This window comes from Xiphophorus maculatus, chromosome 1 (assembly GCF_002775205.1).
Source record: "Xiphophorus maculatus strain JP 163 A chromosome 1, X_maculatus-5.0-male, whole genome shotgun sequence".
NCBI lineage: Eukaryota > Metazoa > Chordata > Actinopteri > Cyprinodontiformes > Poeciliidae > Xiphophorus > Xiphophorus maculatus.
The window spans coordinates 18,936,457-18,958,961 of NC_036443.1; the positions used below are offsets into that span (position 1 = coordinate 18,936,457).

Genomic DNA, 22,505 nt, shown 5'->3' on the forward strand with positions numbered 1-22,505 from the left:
CCCCTACACCCCCTTCTTAATTAACTTTGTGTGTTTGTGTGGGTGTGAGTGCAGGTGGGATGGTTTTGTGTGTGTGTGTGGGGGGGTGTGTGTGTGTGTGTGTGTGTGTGTGTGTGTGTGTGTGTGTGTGTGTGTGTGTGTGTGTGGGGGTGTGTGGGTGGGTGTGTGTGTGCGTGGATGCATGCAAGTATGTTTGTTTGTGCCTCCTCCCTAGCTATACTCCCCCGCTTTCTTCTCTCCCCTACATTTTTTTTTTTTGCTTTATCTGCCTTCTCTCTCTTCCTCTGCTTTAGCTCTGCATCTCCTTTTTTCCTATCATCTGATGAGTCTGATAGTAGAATGGGGGAACAGACAACTTTATATGGATGTCACTCTTATTTGTCACAGCTCATCTTCTTCTTCTAGCCACTATATCTAATTGTGATCTCAAGATTCTATGTACAGAAAGGATATCCATCCTCAGGACTGATCTGAGTGTCATGAAAAATGTCAGATTTTGTGTGTGTGTGTGTGTGTGAACACTGTAGACCCATCGGTATTCCAGACGTGCAGGCAAACTACTGTTTCTGTCACCTTGACCACCTTGATTCCCCCTGCAGTAGACAGCAGCTCTGAGCTGCACAGCAGACACTTTTGCCCGAGCTCGACGTAGTTGGAAGAGACAGTTTTCATTTTCTTCACTGCTCATTTCTGTTTTGCATGCTCCTTCATCAAACTGGTGTTTTCCTTCGCTTTATTTATTCCTCGTTTGCTGCAAGTGAAATTTCAATTGTCTGTTATGTGACAACCGCACATTTCAATTTATTTAAATGGGATTGTGTGTGATAGACCAGCAAAAAGTAATGCATAATTGTGCAGCCGAGAGAAAATCACACAGGATTTTAGACATGCTCTCCAATAAAAATCTAAAAAACAGTGGGAAGTATTTTTATTCAGCAGGCCAGAGTTAATACTTTGAAGAACCACCTTCTGCTACTATTGCAGCCGCAGGTCGTTTTGGGCTGTAATTCTCTAACAGCTTTACACAACTAAAGGCGGAAATGTTTGCCCTTCTTCTTCACAAAAAAAAAAATCTCAAACTCAGATTGGAAGGAGAGCATCTGTGCACATCAGCCTCCAAGTTCGCCACAGATTTTGAGTTGGATTTAAGTTTGAATTTTATTCTAACACATCGATGAAAATGTTCCATTTTAGCTCTGACTATCACTGCCTGAGTTTGAAGTGCTTTACAGCCTCTAGCAGCTTTTCTTCCAGCATTGTCCTGTATTTTTACTCCACCCAGCTTCCCGTTCGCCACAGAATGATGCTGCTACCACCACCTTTTCCACTGTGTGGTTTCTCTACACTTAAATTTGTGCATATAGATCAACATTTCGGTCTCCTATTTCCAATTCTGTCCTATGTATGGCAGCAAACATCTGTCAATGTCTTTCTTCTTCCCTCTCTTGTATGACTAATAGTTGTCCTTTTGACAGATTAACCCACCTGAGCTGTGGACATTTGCGGTAAATTTAGGTAAACAGTCATATCTTAGGTTGTTTTTTTTCTATTTCTATTTTCAGCAGATGGACCCTGAAAGCAATTTAGTGAATTGGATTTTACACAGAGGTATTGAATAAATGGTGCTGAACATAAATGCACACCACACTTTTCAGACTTTTCTAAGTGCTTAAGTAGAGGGTAACTGGACTACTCTTTTCTTTTCTTTTTTTTTTTTTGCAGAAGGCATTTCACCTTTCATCCAAAACACTTCTTTAAAACTGAAAAAGTTTGTGGTTATAATGCTAAAAACAATGGGGTATGTATACTTTTGCAAGTCACTGCATACCAGGATTTCTTTGTGTTAGAAGCAGTCACACATCATTATGCACCACTTCCCACCCCCTTTAAGGCAAATCTGCATTATCGCTCAGATGTCTGTTTGCTTTAGATGTAGACAATCTTTTCCTTCAAAGTCTCTAAGCTAGCGATGTGTCTTCTGTATTTTTCTCCCTCTAAGAGAAAGCAACCTTGCATCAGGTAAATGTCAATTAGGAGACGGTGTATGTCTGTAGATTTGTGTGTGCATGTGTGTTTGGTGCGCTGTTGTCAGCAGTGTTGTCTGACAGTCTCGTAGATCTACAGCAAAACGTCTACGGCTGACAGCGCACATGCCGTTAGCCGTTAAATGCGCACATGCAGACGAAACAAGCACACAAAACACGCTGTGTCTGCCTTTTCTCTCTCTCTCTCTTACTGTCTCTTTATGATCTCCTTGTTTTTAGTGTTGACTGGTAATGATGAGATATGTTAGGGAGTCAAGCAGAGAGGGAGATGAATCAGAGCTGTGACGCTTTGGTACTTGCTTCTGAAACCTCTGTTGTGTAAATGTTGATTTTATTCTTTTTTCTTTTTTATTTTTGCATTTTGCACTTCAGCTGTTTTTTCCATCATCAGGTCAAAGCCCTTAAACTGCCAAAGTGACAACTTCATGAGCACATTGTAAGAGTTTTGGGGGTTTTAACATGCCTTTTTCATCCGCTTTGTTAAGAGTGACAGGATTTGCAGCCTGTAGAGAAGCGTGTAATCCCTGAAATTAATTATCAGTGTTATCTGGGAGACATCAAACATTATTAAATTTCTTTTTCAGACACTAAAAACATTTTGAGTCACTGAGTCAGATCTGCATACTCATCCTTTGTTACCTCCCTTTTTTTCTGTTCAGGGGCAGACGTGACCGAACCCAACAGCTCAGACAGCCGCGGTGAGCGCCTCGATTTCTTCCTCAAGCAGGAAGAGACTCTCGCCACAGAGTCGGGCTTCCTGGGCGCCAACGAATCGGAGGAGGCCAGCGGAGGTGGGGGAGGCGGAGGCATCTCATCCGTAGCCAATCTGAAGGCAGCGCTGATGAGTAAGAACAGCCTGCTGTCGCTGCGGGCTGAGATGATGGGAGATGATAACCCCTTGCTGTATGAGTACCTGCCCAAAGGAGGACACTCCCTGTCCTGTAAGTATCTATTTACAGAAGCTGTGCTCACACTGCTTGTTTCGCACATCTGAGACACACCGTCTAACTCATAGTATATGCATATGTTGTTCCCCCAGATGCAGCATACAGTGCCTTGCAAAATCCTTTAAGCTTTACCTTTAAACTTTACTTTGCTTTTTACTATATTAGCAAAGTTTACTGTGACACTCCAAAACAAACTAGTGAGTACCTGTCACATGGAAGGAAAAGAATACATGGTTTTCAACTTTTTGAAGAAGTGTGGCATGCATATGTATTTATCCCCCTTTACTTTGACACTCCTAAATAAAATTTTGCGTAAACAAATTACCCTAACACGCTATTCCCACAGTGATACATAGTGGCAGTAGCATCATGACATTAGAATGTTTTTTTTTCCCCTGGCAGAGATATTGAAGTTGATTAGAAGGTAGATTGAGCTAAACACTATTAATTTTTGGAAGGATTTAGGGGTGTGTTAACTTGTGAGTGCTGACTATAGGCATCTAATGTTTTTTGGGGGGAGGGGTTATGTGAATGGATTTGTGTGCATATTCATGTTTGTTGGATATATACCTGTTGTGTATAAGTGCATATATATATTGGTTTATTAGGTTAAAAAAATTTTCTATTTCATTAACAAATAATGTTCGCTTAGATAGACGTCCTTTCAGGATTGGAGTGTGGCCACCATCCAGAAGAGGGCACTACTGCTCATTCTTAAGCTGAGCCAGTTGATGGTTGTAAGAGAAACAATCGTGGCAGAGGTATCCTACGGAGGAAAGTGAAACAGTCCAAACGGAGTCAGGTGTGGAATTACTGTACTCCAGTTAATGATGACACAGACGCAAAATTCACTGTATGTGGTGATGTTTTGAAATATAAATACTTGAAAAATCTTCTTAAGTTATAGCGCTCATTCAGCCTAACTGCATTGCAGACAGCATCAAAATCTCAACCAAAAATTAGTCCTGAGGCTGCATAAATCAGAGGGCATTAAGCAAAAATAAAAAAAAAGAGACGTTTTAACATCATAGATAAAGACATAGTACCAATGACCACGGTTGATGGTAAGAGCTTTCTTGACTTCTTTATGGAGCTCATTTTTCGTTTCTTTGAGAACAACAATAAGCGCCCATTTAGAGGCGCACTATAACAAGAAGCCTGTTAGTGTTTTTGCATAATGTGCAGTTACCAGTCCTCTTGTTTGTATTCTAACCCTCCCAGGGATATTTCAAGTTTTTTTGTTTTTTTTATAGTTTGTTTTTGAGTTAGTCCTTAACTTAAATGATGGTTTTCTATTTGGATTAAATGTTATACATATTCTGTTCTTTTCCTCTTTTTCTCTATTCAGCAACGTATTAGGTTCCTGTTTAAAAGTGTGTGGGAAAATAAAACAACACGTATTTATTTATTAAATCAGTATTTAATACAACTGAAACAATAAATTAAAATGTAATGATGCGCTTCTTAGAAAATTCAGAATATTGCAAACATGTTATGGAAAAAACCCTATGATACGAGAGAAAACTCTTGAATGGTGACTGCAAAGTATTGACTCAGAATGACTGAATACAAATGCAAGAGACACTTTGCAAGGTTTTATGGAAGAAAAAAAAGCAATTGAACACCATGTTCCTTTTCCTTTAATTGCTCCATTGTAACATGACAAAACAAAAAACAAATACAACTGACATGGTACTGTTGCAAGGCATTGTATGTAGTGGTTTCTGTCCTTAATAGCACTAAATGTCTATGAGCCAGTTTACTAGGTTAGACCTCAATGCATGTGTGTTTTTAATGTGTGTGCGGGCGTGTGTGTGTGTGATGCCACGGCTACACGGCAGTGACTAAGTGAGAGAACATTTTGCAAGGCTGTCTCGAGAAAATTTTCTTGTTTTTATTTTCTGAGACAGTTTTTTTTTTTTTGTAGTCAGTCTGTGGGTCTGCCACTGAATTTCACAGAGGCAAAATAAACCAGCAGAACAACCACTCAGACTGACATAAGCTCATATTGCTCCACTTAGCCATGTTTAAAAACATCAACTTTTTCATGCATCCAAAAAAATCTTTCAAACACAAACATGTCTCATGTTGTAATTTCAAAAAGTTGTTCTTGACAAATGTCCTTGAAATACATATTTCAACTTCAGGTATGTCTACCAGTTTAAATCTGTTTTTCGTAGAGTTGTACGATAAGTTTATTTTTAGTTATTTTAGATACATAATTTACACAAAATGTAAGAATCTTTATATTTACTTAGTATTATCTACATTGTATCAAGCCTCTTGACAATTATCAAGAAAGCTGGTTTATTTCCTTTTCAATGGCGTATTTGAAAGGAAAACGCATTTGTGGGTTGAGCAGGAGAGTTCAGTTGGTGGTTTTCTTGGTAAATCTTCTTTGCCAATACAAATTAATGAAGTTAGTGAGACGGTGTGATCATATCAGAGTATACCAGGAGTGGAGAGAATGGAATAACATGTTCTCAATGCCATTAAACAGTTGTGGGATCTTTTTGGGTGTGTTCTTTGTGACAGAGCAACACAAGTATGCCGAGTGACTTGTGGGAAATGCTGGTTGAATAAGATGCCATCCCACAACAGTTGGTGACCAAGCTAGTGATTAGCATGGGAAGAAGGGGCTAGGCTTTTGTCATTTTTATACGGTTTTCCCATGCATCACTAAGACCCGTGTTTGCCACGTGGATATGGTTGTAAATTACCAATATGTCTCATTTCTACAAACTTTAATTATTTAGTCAATAAATGATTGATGCGGACAAACAAATTTTACCATGACATTTTCTTTCTGTATTGAATGGTTTCAGTAATTATCACAATATGTTTTCAAATTACAGTAAATGGCTTGCTTCTAAGATTGAATTGATTTAAATGCAAACTTAAAATACACATTAATAATAACTAGTAAGATTAAATTGTCGAACTGTGCACTAAATTCTCTTTAAAAAATGTGACTTATTGAATTAATAATGACAATGTCAGCTATAAAAATGTACAAATACCATTTAAAGTGCTGTTTACAAATGCATATATGACTATAATCAGAAAATAATGCAAATCAAGTTCACACAACTGTTTGCAATCTCTACTCCGTCTTACAAAAATTCTTAAATCATGATGCCCCACATTTTGCCTGTTAACCCTCCTGTATTGACTGTCTTATTGAATTTTACATTTTCTGTTTTTCTAAGAATTATTGAAGTCTTTTTTGCCTCGTTCTAAATTACACCAAACAAAAGTCAATAGCTGAATAAGCATTTTGGCATTGGCAGAGAGGATTTGGCAAGTTTTTTATGAATGCAGCCCACATAGTTAACTCCGCAGCTCGACTCACAAACACGTCTTCCTCACCAATGTCACACCATTTAAAAGGAAAAATAAACCTTTCCAAACGTCTAAAAATTATTACTGAAAAAACATTGAATCAAAAATAAACTAATCAAATTTTTCCTTTTAACTTTTCATACTGCATCAGTAATAAGGTTGAATTTAGTTCCTTAAGTCATTGTTGACTAAAGCGTTTTATATTTATCTGTGTTAATAATACATTAATGCCCTGCAGAACGACTGTGTAATTTGTCTGTAACAAGAGATTTTCTTTATTTTGCCATTTTCTTTGCTACTCGTGGAGCGTATAAAACTGTCGGCGTGTATGGGTGTGTGTGTGTGTGGGTGCATGGTGGTGTGAGCTTGTATTTGCTAGAGTCCAGGTCCGCGTGGGCACATTTTGTGAGCTCAACTTCTGGGTTTGTTTCTTTTGCTTTTACTGCCATGTAATTGGATCTTTTGTCCTGAGTTCTCCCTGTTTTTTGTGAGTGGAAGAAAAGATGAGAAAGGGTACAACTCTGAGCCCAGTCGCATCTATTGAGCTGAGCCCCACTCACCTAAGCTATAAAAGACTGGGCCAAGCCTGAATAGACCAAAACACATACTCGTCATCGTGCACGCTCGCGCGCTCGTGTCCCTTCGCATCACCTCTTTTGTGTGAGTGTTAAGTGTGTGGGATTGAGATGTTTCTGTTGGCTCACGGAGGAGAATCAGATGCTGTCGCAGCACAGACAGCCTCAGAAAACACAAGTAGAGGCTTTTGGATATGCTTTCAGACTTTACAGATACAGTCAGCCTTGACTATCTGAATAAAAGATTTGGAGAATTCTGAGAATGTTAATCATTTGTTCCCTGCATGGGAAAGTGTCCTGAATGAGCCCTGTATCTGTATTTCAGTTGTCACCAAAGAAACCTCAGGGAGGGTTTTTTGGTTAGCCAAATACTATTTTGTATTCACTGCACAATAGGGGTTGGGGAAATGGGCTTGCTGAGATGGCCAACAGCCTCCCCTCCCACCCCAGGTCTGTCCCTGTGTCTAAATGAGGACAGAGGATAAACAAACACTGTACCTCAGATTACTGGGCGGAGGAGAAGTCTGCCTGCTTTGACAGATCACTGTTCCCATCTTTGCTCCCTCCCTCTTTCTATCCATTCAGCTCCATTTGCCCCTTCGCCTGTCTTCTCTTCTTTCGCCCCCGATGTACATCTTATCCCTCTCATGCTGTTTCTCTCCTTCTTCCCCGCCATACATTTCTCCTTCATCCCACCTTAACACTCATTCCTTGCACTCTCCTTCCCAGCCTGCATTTTCTCATTTTATTTGCTTCTGGCCCTTTCCCCCTCTTTTTACTTCTGCTAGGGAACATCAAAGCATGTTGCTGTAAAATCCTGGGAAAGTATTGATCTGGGCAGAGTGGAGGTACAGCAAGGTCACTTGCTCCGATTCCAGAGAGACCAGGAAATTTTGCAAAAGGCCTTGATGCAGAGCTTCTGTGGCTCTTATTTTTCCATAAAGTCACCTTCTTGTGTGGTTCATGCACTAAATATATACAAAAACACACAAAATTTGACAAAAACAGTTTGTGTTGTTCCGTTTAATTCTTTCTAATCTGAGCCAGCCGCCACCTTGTTGACATTACATGGGATTCCAACACAAAGCCCCTTGTATTTACTATTCTTTGCATGGGACATGGACTAGATCCTCCTTGCATGTGGAATGCCAAAAATACAGTGGAACCGGACTGCATGTCAATCAGTCTCTAAAATCCAATTAGGATCATTGGGATTTAGCCCCACTACCCGTCTGTGTGTCAGGCAGTCAATGTCTAACAATGGATCGTGTCGGACCATCCCGGAGCACCTGTCCACACTGCCACTGTGTACAGGCTGCAAAGAACATCCAATTAACTGCAGAGATCATACTGACAATATTGAACTTTTCTCTAAACTGTCAACTCTCATCATTTCACATCAACTTTTTCAAATTGACAATGTTGCCTGTAAAGCCGGCGCTTTCATGAAGATTTTCTGAATGTATTTTGGTGAATAAAATTTTGCTCCACCTTCTGAGTCACACCTTCCTATCCTCTTTTTAAATGCAAACCGACAGGAGGAGCTGTAGCTTTTAGTTTTGATACCAGTAGGAAGAAATTGATTCTGAAAAGTCTTGGATGTGTTTTAAGTTCTGTGCTTTTTATTTAAACTTTTCAAAGGTTCTGGGACTTGGCTGCAGTTACAGGAAGTCAGAATTGGTCAGAATAATTACCTGAAACTATCTAGATTTTGGGAGGTTTCTCACCCATCTCAACCCCAAAATCCATTATAAAGTGTATGTATCCTGCAATAAAGACTTTGTAAACATTTTAGTCATTAGATTGTTATTTTCACTTTTCACAGCTTATATCTCACTTAATCAATCGGGCTTATAATTATTTGGGAACATATTCACAGACAGATATACATGAAAATGCAGAGAAATACATCTTTGTTGATTGGTATTTCTAACATTAAGCCCACTAGTACAATGACTGAAAACATTCAGTGTTGGGTGAAATATCACTTCGTATCTGAGTTTCCACTTCTCAGGCAAATGATTCACAGCAAAAGTTCTTTATAACATTAGTAATGATAAGAGGTATTTTTTCAAAGCAAAGGTGAGAAAACGGTTATGCCTTAATTTACAAAGAAGTGACAATGTCCCAGTAAAGGTAACCTGAAGAGAACAAGTATGCTTTTAGAAGAAATTGTACCTAATCTCTAGTTCTAACATTTAGAGAGATTTGATCCTTCCTTGTGTGAATTTAATTAAGACTAGTAATAAAGATAGTTTGCACAACTGATTCTCATTCACATAACTGTAGTATCTCAATTGTGATTGCCAGTTCTTTCTATAGCCATTGTAATGAAAATTCAAAGGAGATCAAAATTCAGGTGGAGAAATTCAGGTTGCTCATCTAAAAGAACAGTCTTGCTGCAGCCTAGTTACAATGGATGTGTCTAAATTCTGGGGCTACAGGGATGTAGCCTGAGACATAACATAAAAGCTACCCTTCACATATCATAGTTAGCTAAAGGTTAGTGCTTGCTGACCCACATGAGCTAAAAAAACATACTGGTTTTAAGTAACTGACAGTTACTAATAATGTGCCGACTTATTTTAATAACGATCACTTAATAACAAAACCAAACGTATTACTTTGTGTGGTTGGTCCTCATTTTTCTGCTTCAGAGCTTAAAGCATTATACTATGCTTTAAGTTAACTCTGATGTGTGGAGCTGTTGGTGCTCAGTTGATTATCCAAAGAGTGGTTTGAAATGTGGTAGCCTATCCTCCCTGGCTACTCAACATTCAAATGACTTTTGTTATCTGGGTTTTTGTAAAGATGCTTGAAAATAGCAATAGAATTTCATTCTACGTAATAATGATTTATGCCATAATGTGATCCACTGTTGTGTTCTAAACAAAATCAAAAATCAGGTAACAGTAACAAATCTTTGAAGTGCTCACATAAATGAAGTAGAAAGTTGATGAATTGGAAAGTAGCATGACATCAGAATGGGAATGTACCTCCAAACTGCACAGTTTTAGTTACTTTACATTAATTTTCAAAACTCTGAAAGAGAATAAACTTTCAAAAGGGTCATTGCTAACAAGATGTCATTAAGCCTTTTTTCTACTAACAAACTTATGAAGTTTTAGGTAATTAGTTAGGATATTCAACTTAAGGGAGCTGCTTTTCTAAAGCTTAGAACCGTATAAGTCTTGACCCCATTTTAGTGGCAGATGGAGTAAAGGAAACAGGTTCTTACAAGGTCAGCTTGCTCCTTCAGCCTATAGTCACATGGAATAGATTTTTTTTGTTATGACCTCTATTTTTCCATGCAGTAAGTCACTTTGGTGTGATCACTATTCTTTAAAGCTTGCCAGATTTCTGACAAATCTGAAATTTGTGAGAAATCCATCAGTCTTTTAAAAAGACTCACACCTCACACATGGTGAAGTTCAAAACAAAGTGATTAACACAAAGTTCAAACAGGAGGCATTGTCAAACAAACAAATGGACAAGCACTATTTAGAGAAAAAAAAAGTACTGATTACCTAAACTGGGTTAGGTAATCAGTACTTTTTCAGTGATTGTTATGTTGATGGGCAGATGCTGGATGTAGACATAAAAAGCCAAAGTTGCATTGACCTGATAAAAATGAACCCTAAGATTATAAATAATCAGCAAAGGGCTAAATTGAATGATGTACATAACAATAGTAAAATCCAAGGAAAATATTTTTTTTTGCCCTCAGAAAAACATCCTGAAGACATTTCAACAAATGGAAAAGACATCAGGGCATTGGCATGTATACTCCAAAATATTAACTTTATTGGCCATAAGCTCCTTTGTAGTTACCTTGCTTGTATACTTAGGCTAGTTATCCATTTACATGTCTATTTGTGAAAAGCTGTAACTCGTAGCGTCTCTTGACTGATGTCTTGAGATATTGCCTTAATATTTACACAAAATGTTCTTTCCTTATGATGCCATCTATTCAATGAAGCGCACTTGCAATAAAAAAAAATCAACACAACATGGGGGTGCTGTGGTGGTGCAGGGGTTAAGAACAGCCCATGTGTGAAGTTCTTAGTCCTCGACGTGGCTGTCGCAAGTTTGATTCCTGGCCAGGTGGCCTTTGCCGCATGTCTTCCCCCGTCTCCCATTACCCACCTTCCTGTCAATTCACTATCAAATAAAGGCCACTAGAGCCAATAAAACCTTAAAAAAAAAATCAAGACAACTTAATGCTGCCGCCCTTGTATTTGTCACTTAGGATGGTGTTCTTCAGCTTGAAAACTTCCTTTTTCTTCCAAATGTAATAATTGTCATAGTGGCCAAATACCAGAGGCCACAAATTAAAGGTATCCATTGTTGTGCACCTTTGCAAGCTGAAATCTGGCTTTTTTATGTTGCTGTTGGGGTCATGACTTCTTCCTCCCCGAGTGGGCTTTCAACCCATTTTGGTACAAAACTCAATGTTTCCTTGTGGATAATGACACCAACTTCAGCCAACCTCTTTACAATATATTTTGTTCTGGGTTTTAGATGCACTTTTCACACCACAACATGCCCATCTCCTGGATACAATATGACAGCTGGACATTCCCACACTGTTTATACTTGCTATAAGTGTTTGAACAAATGCATATTTAACTTTCAGGCATTAAAAACACCCGAGGGTTTATCAGATTTGTAAAGGACAACAAGTATCCAAATATCTCAAATATGGTTTTGGTTTTGACTCAGCATTCATCCACAGTGGTGTCATTGTTTTACTCAAATGTTGTTAATGAGCTCATCAGAAACTTCAAATGCCATGATATTATCACGATCTAAGTTTTCACAAATATTCTGTCTTTAAACAATAGCAGTATTTTTTAAAGACAGAATACATAGTGTACAGCAGGGTACAGAAAGTAACACAGACTGCCCTTAAAACCATCTATTTATTCTGGCATTTGGCAAATAGTAATAATTATGGTATAATTACTAACCTAAAACAAGAAAAGTTTAGTCTGATGTCACAGTGAGGGAAAAAAAAAATATTTGTACACATTTGAAACCTTATGTAAACTTGTGGTTAAATGTATATTTAAATAAATGAAAATAGAAATGTGAGTTTTACTATATTTACATTTGGACCATATCTTATTGTATGGTTTTATGTCTGTCAGTACCTCTAACTTCAATTAAAGATGCTTATCCAAATCTTCTTGAATGTTAAGTGACATTAGAAAAGCCTAGTGTGTTGGAAAATTTAAAAGCAAATATAAACAATGTAGTTCACCTGAAAAAAAAAAAAATCAGCAACCATACACTGAACTAAGGAAGATGGAATAGAAAGATAAAAGGACGGCGTGCTACTAACTAATGTAGCTGACACACTTCTGTCAATAAATTGATTCCCCTGAAATGCTTGTATATCTTATACCAGGACAGCAGTCCAATTAGATGGTCACGCCACAACCTAAGTTTGTCTTAACTCAGTAAAACTCAGACGCCGTTAGAGCCAGCTAACAGAGTTATTCCATAATAACGCGTCTGACAGGTGTCTTCTGCCAGAACGCCATTAGTTAATGAGCTGCTCTGCCTCACCTGTAGCTCATTCGTTTACTCTCCGCCTCCACTTCCTCTTTCACGCTCCTAAGGCTTTTCCCTCTGCCTCTGCTGGGGTGGGCGAGGAGGAGGACAGGGATTTCAACTCTTGTGTGTGTTCTCATTCAGTGGGAGTGGGGAGTGTCAGGCGTGGTAGTTTAACATTCCAGGAATCAAACCTCATGTATGTGTGATTCTATCCATTGTGCAGAGGAGGGCAGTGAATGGCTAACCCACTGCATAACTCTGGAGACGTTCCCCCCAAACACAAACATACTGTAAGACAACTTGCAACAGATTATCTTGTTACAAGAGAAAGAAAGAGTTTCACTTGTGCTGTGAGCTAACGGTGATATTAATGTAGCAGAAATGCATGTGTGTGAACTGAAATTTCAAATTCTCCAACCAGCGTGCCTTCACTTGTTGCTGGTAAACATCTTACATGCTTCTTGTAGTCATCCTTTGCCCACTCTTGTACAAAAAGTGTTCAACTGAGCTGCAATATGGCTCCTCTCCAAAACTATTTCCCTCCACGCTACAGAGGATCCTCAAGCCCTCTCTCCTTGTAAGCATTTCACTGCCGCACACAAACACATGCACATGCTCTCCCAAAACACACACATGCTGCCATCCTCTGTGCACACATGTGGGTGGAAGGAGAAGGAGAGCAGAGGAGCAAAGGAAAAAAAAGGGAGAGAGAAAGAGAGAAGAAAAGTCCTAACCCTTTCCCCTCAGATGGTGGAAAGTGAAACTTTTGAGTTTTTCTTCCTCCCCCTCTCTGCAGTGTTTGATAGTGTAGCACTGGCAGCCTCTGTGTGCCCCCCTGCCCACTCTCTCCCGTTGTGTTCTGGTGGCCCAGCTGCTAGCAGGGTTGCAGTTGTACGTGAGTGGGTGGGTGAGACTCGTTTCCTGTGCTCCTCAGGGCTCCGCTCCAACAACTACTGCAGCGCACTCCGGCCAGGGGCCACGGGGGCCGCTGTTCATAACAAACAGGGCGCTGGTTCCTCTCCTCCTCTTCCTCTTCTTCCTCCTCATCTACCACCATCACCACCACCACCACCACCACCACCACCACCACCCCATCTGCCATCATCAACATCAGCATACTGCCCACCCTCTCCGCCCACACCACTGCATCTATCCGAGCCTCGGCCCCTGGAGGCCCCTGGGCTGCGGGCCGGGGCGACACCCCTCCACTCAGAAGGACTGGACATGGAAGTAGAAGAGGCTCCCGAGGGCACAGAGCCCTCCGTCTTGCCGGAGGTAAGCACACCGAGCTAAGGGTCAGGCTGCTCACTGGGTGCCACTCCACCTGATAGATAAAAGTTTGAAACAAGGAGTTTAGCACCCAGGGGGCAACTTCAGCCTGCTTCTACACACCCAAGGGGGTTGAGACTAGGCATGGGCCGGTTACTGGTGGGAAGGTATGATAAGTATTTTTTTTAAAATATCTTTTCAGAACATTTTTTGTCATATTTACTTGGATTTAGAGTGGAATTAGATGCTGCAGAAAGAGTGCCAAAGCAAGCTAAATATTGCCTTCCTATGGAACATTAAGTAGTGCCATGTTCCCCCGTTCTCCACCTGTTTTCACACACTGCCTGTAAGCTGGCTGAAAGAAGCATGTCACACTTTTTTCTTAGCTACAACAAAGACAAACTCAGCAAAGAACTATTGAACTTTTTTAAGAACAGTTAGTGATGGCGTGAACTCTAAAAGAGCTTTAGCTGCCTATTAATTTTACATAATGCTTGTTATAGTCACATCAATATTCTACAAAGAGAAGAACAGCATAATATTTTGCACAATAAACACTTGAAAAGGGCTGATGGAAAAGTTACTAACTGAAGCTTCAAGGTGAGGAGTATCTTGTCTTTGGAAGAAGATTGGGTGGAGCAGGAGCATTGGTGACGATTTTATGTTACTGAGGTCCCAGTCTGTCAGGGTGGAAAGAGGGAGGAGCGATAAAGCAAAGCTCTCTAGTTTCCTGTTTGTCTACTTTTTGGCACGCACCTATAGACATGAGATGCAGACAAATGAGACCCAGGAAAAAAAGTGGTTGAATAAAGTTTCCCCACTAGGTTGCTGATCTCAGACTTCGCAATAGGGTGAAGTGTTCTGAGCTGCACACTGAAAGGAGTCACTTGAGGTGATTCAGGTATCTAATCAGGATGCCTCCCTTTGGAGGTTATCTTGAGACGTCGTACTGGGAGGAAACCACGTGGCACACAAAGAACTCATTAGAGATACCATGTTTCCCTGGGGACGCCTCGGGATCCCACCAAATCAAGATGGAGAGGAATGTCCAGGTTCCCTTTCTAAACCTGTAAAACCTGCAACTCAATCTTTACCAGCAGAACACTGAGCTATGCGTAGATATAAACAATCCATTAGGTAACATTGTAGTTTTCTGTCCATAACAAAAACAATTACAGTATTTTTGTGTCAGTACAACAGAACTGTGAATTAGTGGCTCTTTAACGTCAGGTTATCATACCATGAGAATCTCTTACCGGCCCATGCCTCGTTGAGAGGGGCAAAAAAAATGAAAGTTGATGTGGGGTAATTTTTCATCATGTTGCATCGCTATATCTCATTTGGCCCTTTTCTGTCTCTCTTTCTTGTGTGAATATGCTACATTTCCTGCTGCACTGAAGTTAACAAAGCTGCCTGTTTTTTTCGCCTTTCTTTTATGCTTTTTACTCTCAGTTTCTTTCAGATCCCTGTCACCCTTCCCTCTAGTCTCCTTTCTCAGGCAGTCTTTTAATATAGCTAGACCCAAGTTTGCCTTGAAGCAAGGAGTCTTTGCATGGCATTAGAGATAATGCAGTTTATAGTGGTTACATCAGAGATGACACCTTTAGTCACAATGGCAGCATGCGCCCAGAGATAGCAGATAACGGGCAAAGGTAGTGTGATGAGACCGAGTAGAATCAATACTAGAAGACAAAGAGAGGTTTGGTCTTGTGGCTCAGGAAATTGTTTGTTCTGCTGTGTGTGTGTAGGTGTGTGTGTGAGTGTTTCTGTGTGTATGTGGAGAGGGGTGGGCGTGTTTGTGTGTGTGTGTGTGTTGTGCCAGTTTGTGTGCGTGCGTGCAAGCATTTAGGAGCAGCATTTGATTTCAGTGGACCTGCCTCCCAACAAGCCTTCCTATCTCTACGGACAAGCCATCTGTTTGCCCAGTGCATGGTGTTCTGTTCTTAGAGAGGAGGAGGAGGAGGAAGAGTGAAGGAGCTGAGTAAATAGGCGGGGGTGAAGGAATGGCACGGGTATGGTGTGGATAGACGGGGGTAGAGTTTTACGCTGGTGCAGAAGGGATGAGATGGGTTTTGGCTGCACCTTACTGAGACCTCAAAAGATCTGTGAGCTTTAGTTAGATGGTATTTAAAAAATCAGTTCTTAAGGGTTGTTATCCTGCATCTTTTCTAGTTCTTCTTGTTTCAACACATCAGAATCAAATGGTTCATTACAAGGCTTCTTTAGAACTTAAAGACATACATGGAAGTAATTTAATCGTTTGAAGCATGGATAGAAATCACACAGAACCTCGACACTTGAGGATTGTAGTTTCCCATCCCTGGATTAAATGGAGAGTTTTGGACTTTTGAAGTGAGATGTAGGTGACCTGCAGTAGATACCTCTCTCGGAAAGTTCATTAAGTGTCAATTTTATTTGGTCCTGCGGCCTAAAGCTAATGACTTGCACAAGGGGTACAAAACCAAAGCTGATTTTTAATATCTTAAATAATTCTAGTCTTAAAAAAAACATCCCAGAGGTTTAATGAAAATGATATATATTGAACTGTTAAGCTGTGGTAATGTAGTAAAATCATTTCATGATGATCTTCACCAAAACCAATAACTCTTTTGCATGGTTAATGAAGGTGGCAGGTGGGGTGCCAAAAGTGATCTTCCTGTGAGAAATGTGCACGGAAATATCCTTCTGAAACTATACCTCAAATGATTCAATTTCTAAAAACACTGAGGGAAGCGTTTTAAATTCACTGCTTTCCCCACTCTACAGTTGTATGTTTTTTTACATGGTCATTTCTTTCATGGATAACAACTATCACAGTTTCCCAGATTCCCTGTCCCTCAGATTGAACAGTCCGGTGCCTCTAAGCTGTATCTAAAATACAGATTTTCTACCAACCCGAGAAGAAACCAGAATCTCAAGCTGGTGCACTTCTATATTTCTAATTCCTATGATCCTATGATTAGCATACATGCCGTTAGTTTTTTTTTTGTTGTCAAATATTTTTCCAAAACAACACCGACGAAAATATTGGGAACAATCAAACAATTTTAGGTTCTTCATTCTCTAAATACCTGTTGGGGAGGATTTTGTGAGAAAGAACAAAAACCTGTTAGTTGATGTTCAAGACATCCTCACAACTCATCTTTGAACAAAGACATAAAACCAAGATTATACTACATTTCTAATTGGGCTGTAGATGGTGGATTTGAATGTACATGGCATTGTCAGTCAGAGTAATTGTATAATGTAAAGGTGAAAAACTAAATTATTCTTGTGCTTTAAGGTAACACTGTTTTATTGATTTTTACACGGTTATGCTTTTCTGCAAGGTCACTGCTCTGACCAGAAACTCTTTACATGCTTTGTTCTGTGTTTCACACAGGAAGATCATTGGTGCTGCACCACCACCTGTCTCTGTTTTATGTGTAAATAATCCTCAGCTTATATGTAAATCTACACACACTACAACTGTGGCCACAGTTTTTTAAGTTCATAAAACAGTGTTTACATAGACACTTTGATGTTCCGTGGTTTATTCTTCCCATCAAATTCCAAATTGTATGTAAAATTAAGGGCATTGAAAATTAATTTATATGTAGTGGCTTACTTTGTGTTTGACTTGCCAAAGCTCATGTTTCGTCAAAATCATAGACTGCTGTTGTGGGTTTGACTTACTGATAGAATCAACCAATAAATTCCCACTCATTCAGAATTTTAAAATTCCCTCTAAACCTTCTTTCTTGAGGATTTTAAACTTAACCTGCAGAGGGCAAGCAAATCAGTGACACTTAAATTGTCTTTTGCCACACTGTCAAATTAAATGTCATCATGTTGTTTCGTAATTTGTAAAATGTACAAATAATAATAACTGAGCTAATGGTTTTGCAATGAAATGTTGAGAATGTTGTCAAAACTGACAGAAATATTGAGAAATTTGAATCTGGAAAGTGTTTGATTTAGAAATATAAAAATATTTGGAACTCTCGTCTTTGACCCTTGCTGGCTACCTGTTGGCTTTAACCTCATGGACAAAGTAATACACTCATGCTAAAGTAAGCGACTGTAGGTAGCTTTTCAACAAACCTAATTTAAAAAGTCCTTAGTGTTCCCGTTAATAACATCACTACTTATCAGTGTCACTGCCTAGAATGATGTAGTAACTTAAACTCTTTTATGACTGCAGTTTTTGTATTCTCTGTCTCTCTGTTTCTCTCTCTACTAACCTGCTTTTGCATAATTATGACCATGGTTTCCTTTTTTGAACTTTTCATTTCTTTATATCTGGTTTATTCATATTAAAAAAAAGGGTTTGCTTTCACAGCTTTACCCCCTTCCTGCCTTCTGCATGCCCAGACAACATTCCTTACAGATTGCATAAATGTGTGTCGCATAACGGAATATTTTGTGCTTACAGGAGAGGATAAAGGAGAGAGAAGACATGAAAGACTACAGCCCAGGTAAAGTTCAAAACTTAATATAGAGAATGTATCAAAATTGGAGTTTCATTTTTGTTTCTTACTTAAACTCATTGCTATTTCAGCTTTGGAAGGTGACCAGTCCCCTGTCGAGAGGGATCAGATGGGCGAGGGGAGTTGCGCCGGTGGCTCGTCAGTGCCTGCGTCAGTGTCCGTACCTGGCACGGGATCTAAAGGGCCGCTCGCGCTGGGTGAGGAGGCTGGATCAGGGGAAAAAGTCCTGCCAGAGCACGGTGGCTTCTCACAGGGGCTCGCCTGCTCCCTGTGCAAACGGCTGTTCAGCAGCCTGGAGCATCTCAGGGAACACGAGTACCACCACACCCTGTCTCTGATGGCCCTGTCCCTGGACTGGCCAGGCATGCCGGGTCCTCTCCACCAGCCAATCCAGCCTCGCCACCAGTCGCAGCCCCAGCCTCCCCTCTTCGGCCAGTCTCTCTACCGCCCCGGAGTGGGTGAGCCCATTCCAGCCCGCTACTTCTGCTCCCACTGCCCCGCCAGCTTCACCCTCAAATCCAACGCGGACCGTCACGAGAAGACCATCCACTTTAAGAAGAAGCTGATGCAATGCGTGTACTGCCTGAAGCACTTTCGGGATCGCACAGACCTGCACCGGCACCTGTCCTCTGTGCACTCCAAAGAGAGAGGGCACACCTGCCCAGCCTGTGCCAAGGCTTTTAGCACCCAGAAGAACCTGGCAACACACGTTAAAGTGTGCTGCCAGGTGGCCTTAGTGCCAGGAGCCATACTGGGAGGCAGCACTGGAATGGAAATGTCTCAGGGTGGGCTTACAGACCCGCTGTGGCGGCTAAACCAACACCTGAAAGTTGACAATTACAATGGCAGTATCGACGTGGAAGGCCTGTAGAGTCACTCATACCCATTTGTAGTTAGAATTATACCTTCACTTGCATTTCACATTCATGCCAAAAATGCTTTGTGGTGTTATTCTCTCAGAATGGAAGAATTCCTTTTGATCAAAAGTGTGGAGCACTTTTTTTACACCTTGTTAAATATCATGCCATTAGTATTATGTAATAATAACCCATTTAAACTTATGACAATTTGTCAGAAGTGCACAGTTGCTATGCAAAATGAATCCAATGGAACACCCATTAAACTTTTGACCCATAATTTATGCAATGTTTAAATAGTTTTAGTAAGAACTATCTGAACCCATAAACCAGGTGAATAACTTTTCACTGCTGTGCCGAGCCAAGAGACAGGGGGTGTATTTTCACTTCCTCAACTTTAACCACTTGTCTGGTTCTCCGTCGCCAGTCACCACTGTGACTGCGCTTTCATCTCCTTTTTAGGCAGAGAGATCTCAATCTTTGTGTCCACCCATGCATTACGGCACAAAGATGTTAAAACAGAACCCATACCTGTCAGGCATAGTGGGTTGAAGCCCAAACAACCACACCACCTGCAGGAACTTTACAGGATTGCAAAAAGAGAAGAAAATAAGATGTTTTGCACCTGAGTCACTATTATATAGAATGGGAAGATAATTTCTAAAAATCCTGTGATAGGTCCAGTTAAGATGGACTCACAGCAGTCACTCTGACGTGACTATATTGAGTCAGAAGCTGTCAGATGAGCACAGATGGAGAGGATGTGCCGAAGAAGACAAAGCCTGCTAAAACAATAGGCCAGCAGCAGCTTGGATGGGGGTTGGTTGGTGTCATTTTCTCTCTTCATTCCGGCCACCTTCTTAGAACCAGATCTGTGAGTGCCGTAGTGGCCGAGCAGGGCAGGACCTGGGCAGTAATCGGTCCTCCACGGCTTCGGCCCCCTCTTGACCTCTTGACCCCCACATCTGAAGTGGAAGTGAGGGCCGAGGGGCAGAGGCCTGTTAAACCAGTGGAGCTCAGTGATGTCACGGATGCAGAGCGATAATGGCGCTGTGGTGTGCTCGGGGCAGAAAATGGGGAATCAAGTGAGACAAGTGGAAAAACGCATATGAATAATAATAAGGCAGACAGTGAGGGCTGTGTTGGTGAGCAGCAGTTGGACTGAACAAGAGCTTGACAATCATTGCTAATGCGAATTCGCACCAGTTTCTGCCAAAACACTTTTGTTTTGAGTTTACGATAGTTGAGCAGCAAAATATAGTAAAAACCAGTATTGATTTCTCAGTAAATGTATTGTCACTGGGCTATTGAGATGAAATTCATGTCAGATGTTGGTAACAACCTAAGCAATACACACATACAAAGAATCACAAATGAATTTAAAAATGTGTGTGTGATAAAGTGGATTGACAAAGAATTACTATAAGTACGAAGACATGTTCACTGAAATGCATCGAGTATTTACTATGAAAACATTTTTGGTAATAACATCTTGAGGACATCTTTTTAGAAAAACTAGTGGCACGTGTCACTCTGGTGTAATTTTGACCCTTATTTCAACAAAAACTGGCTTCAAATCTTCAGGAGGTTTTTATGCACTTTAGTTCTGTCTACAGATAAATTGTATACAAGTGAAGTAATTTACTGGACCAATCTAGAAGCTCTCTGTGGATTTTAAGTTTTTATTGTTGTGTGTTTGGGAACATTGTAGGACATAAAAACCCACTCACTTCAGGATTCTGAAGTGAGACATCCTTTTGTCTCACTTCTAAATTTCTCCATCTATCCTTCCTTCAACTGTAAGAAGTCTGCTGTATTTTGAAAACCATCACATGACATACGCGCCTTTAAACATCACTGTTGGTGCAGAGTTTTTGTGGTGAAGTTCAGCATCATTCCATCTCCAAACACATTGGGTGCAGTGACATCCAAAGAGGGTCATTTTAGTCCCATATGACCAAACTATATTATTTCATTAGCTTGTCCACATGTTCTGCTGCTAATTTTGATAGAGCTTTGAATTGTTTTTTTTCTCCAACAATGGAGTCTTGTGCAGTGAGTGTCAGTGAGTGTGCACAGTGGCCATTTGGTAGTGTGCTTGCCTTTTTGTTTTTGGTCTTTCTAAAGTTCCCTGTAAGTGACTCCTGGCCCTTAGACAATTCTGATTGTTCTTCTGATTTTGTCTTGCAATGATTTTGTCTTGCAATGAGCACCAGGATGCGGCTTGTATACAGTAAAGTCATAATCTTTCCACGCCCAGATTTTTAACCCATACAGTACACATTGAAACTTTAGGGGATTTAGAAAGAGTAATGTCTTGGAGCTTGTTGTGTGATACCTTGGTAATGAGAAACCCTTTTATAAGTCATCATTCAGGACCAAAACAACTGATGTTTTCTGACAATGTTAGGCGGAATTTTTGCTTTCTAAATAATGGGAGGTTTTAGTTATTTTCTTGGGTTTTTGTGTATTGTTAAAGCTTAATTTCATCATAACTACCCTGCGTTATTTCACTTTATTTCCTATAACATAATTCATAGACGTATTTCTTTGTGGTAGTGGATTACTTAGGATTTTTATCAACATCTGCTTTGAAACTTTATGTCTATGGAAGCATTAGAAACAAATATACTGAGAAAAACTGTGTTCACTTCCTATTTTTCCTGCCATATTGTCTTGTTACAACAAAAGTTTCTTAAATACACCCATACTTTGAATAAGATACCCATTATTCAGGTATTCACCTGCTATTGTCTTTTTAGGTGCTCTTTATTAAAGCAAAACTTGAGCCCATGGGAGAATTTGTCCCTTTTCTGTTGCAAATGTACAGAAAACTCCCAACTGCCAAATGCTTTATGAAATCCCATCTCCAGGTAGCACATTTTGCAGCTGAACGGAGTCACAGGTTGATGGAACTCAGGAACTGAATGGGAAATCTGCTGAGGTAGTTGTTATGTTGTGGTATCTATGCGTTTGAATAAGTGTTGTAAGTACAGGAAGATTTAGGCTGAATAATGTATCTTTGAAACCCATGTACTGTTCAGACATCTGTATGTTTTTTTAAAATAAAAAAAAATGTAGAATTCATGCTGTGATTAAATTATGGTTGAAAACTGAAATTTTGTTGCAGCTCCTTTTTTTCCCCATATTTGTGTTTTGCACACATGCACACTGACATTCACGAGAATTCGTCTACTTCAGAATTTGAAAGCCTGAATCTGTTGTGCGGTTTATTTGTCCTTGCATGTTTTTTCTTCTATTTTCTTTCCTCTTTTTTTTTTTTGATGTGCTGTCACATGTTTAACGAGAGCCGAAGCCGATGGAGGTAATTACAAGCGATGACCCCCTCCTTTGTAGATGTGCACAGTGTGTGTGGTGCCTTTTAAACCCCCGTCACTGTAAAATACAGTTTCCCCTCCATCGTGTTGCTGATTTTCTTGTC

General features: G+C 40.1%; 1 protein-coding gene across 1 annotated transcript in view; it reads left to right on the forward strand.

The window, feature by feature from the left end:
* Positions 1-22,505, forward strand: part of zbtb46 (zinc finger and BTB domain containing 46) — an 88,736-nt gene that overhangs the window by 60,673 nt on the left and 5,558 nt on the right. The window contains exons 4-7 of the mRNA XM_023332712.1: positions 2,705-2,986; positions 13,403-13,743; positions 18,152-18,194; positions 18,278-18,403. Coding sequence (XP_023188480.1) covers positions 2,705-2,986; positions 13,403-13,743; positions 18,152-18,194; positions 18,278-18,403 — 792 coding nt within the window. The remainder of the gene's footprint in view (positions 1-2,704; positions 2,987-13,402; positions 13,744-18,151; positions 18,195-18,277; positions 18,404-22,505) is intronic.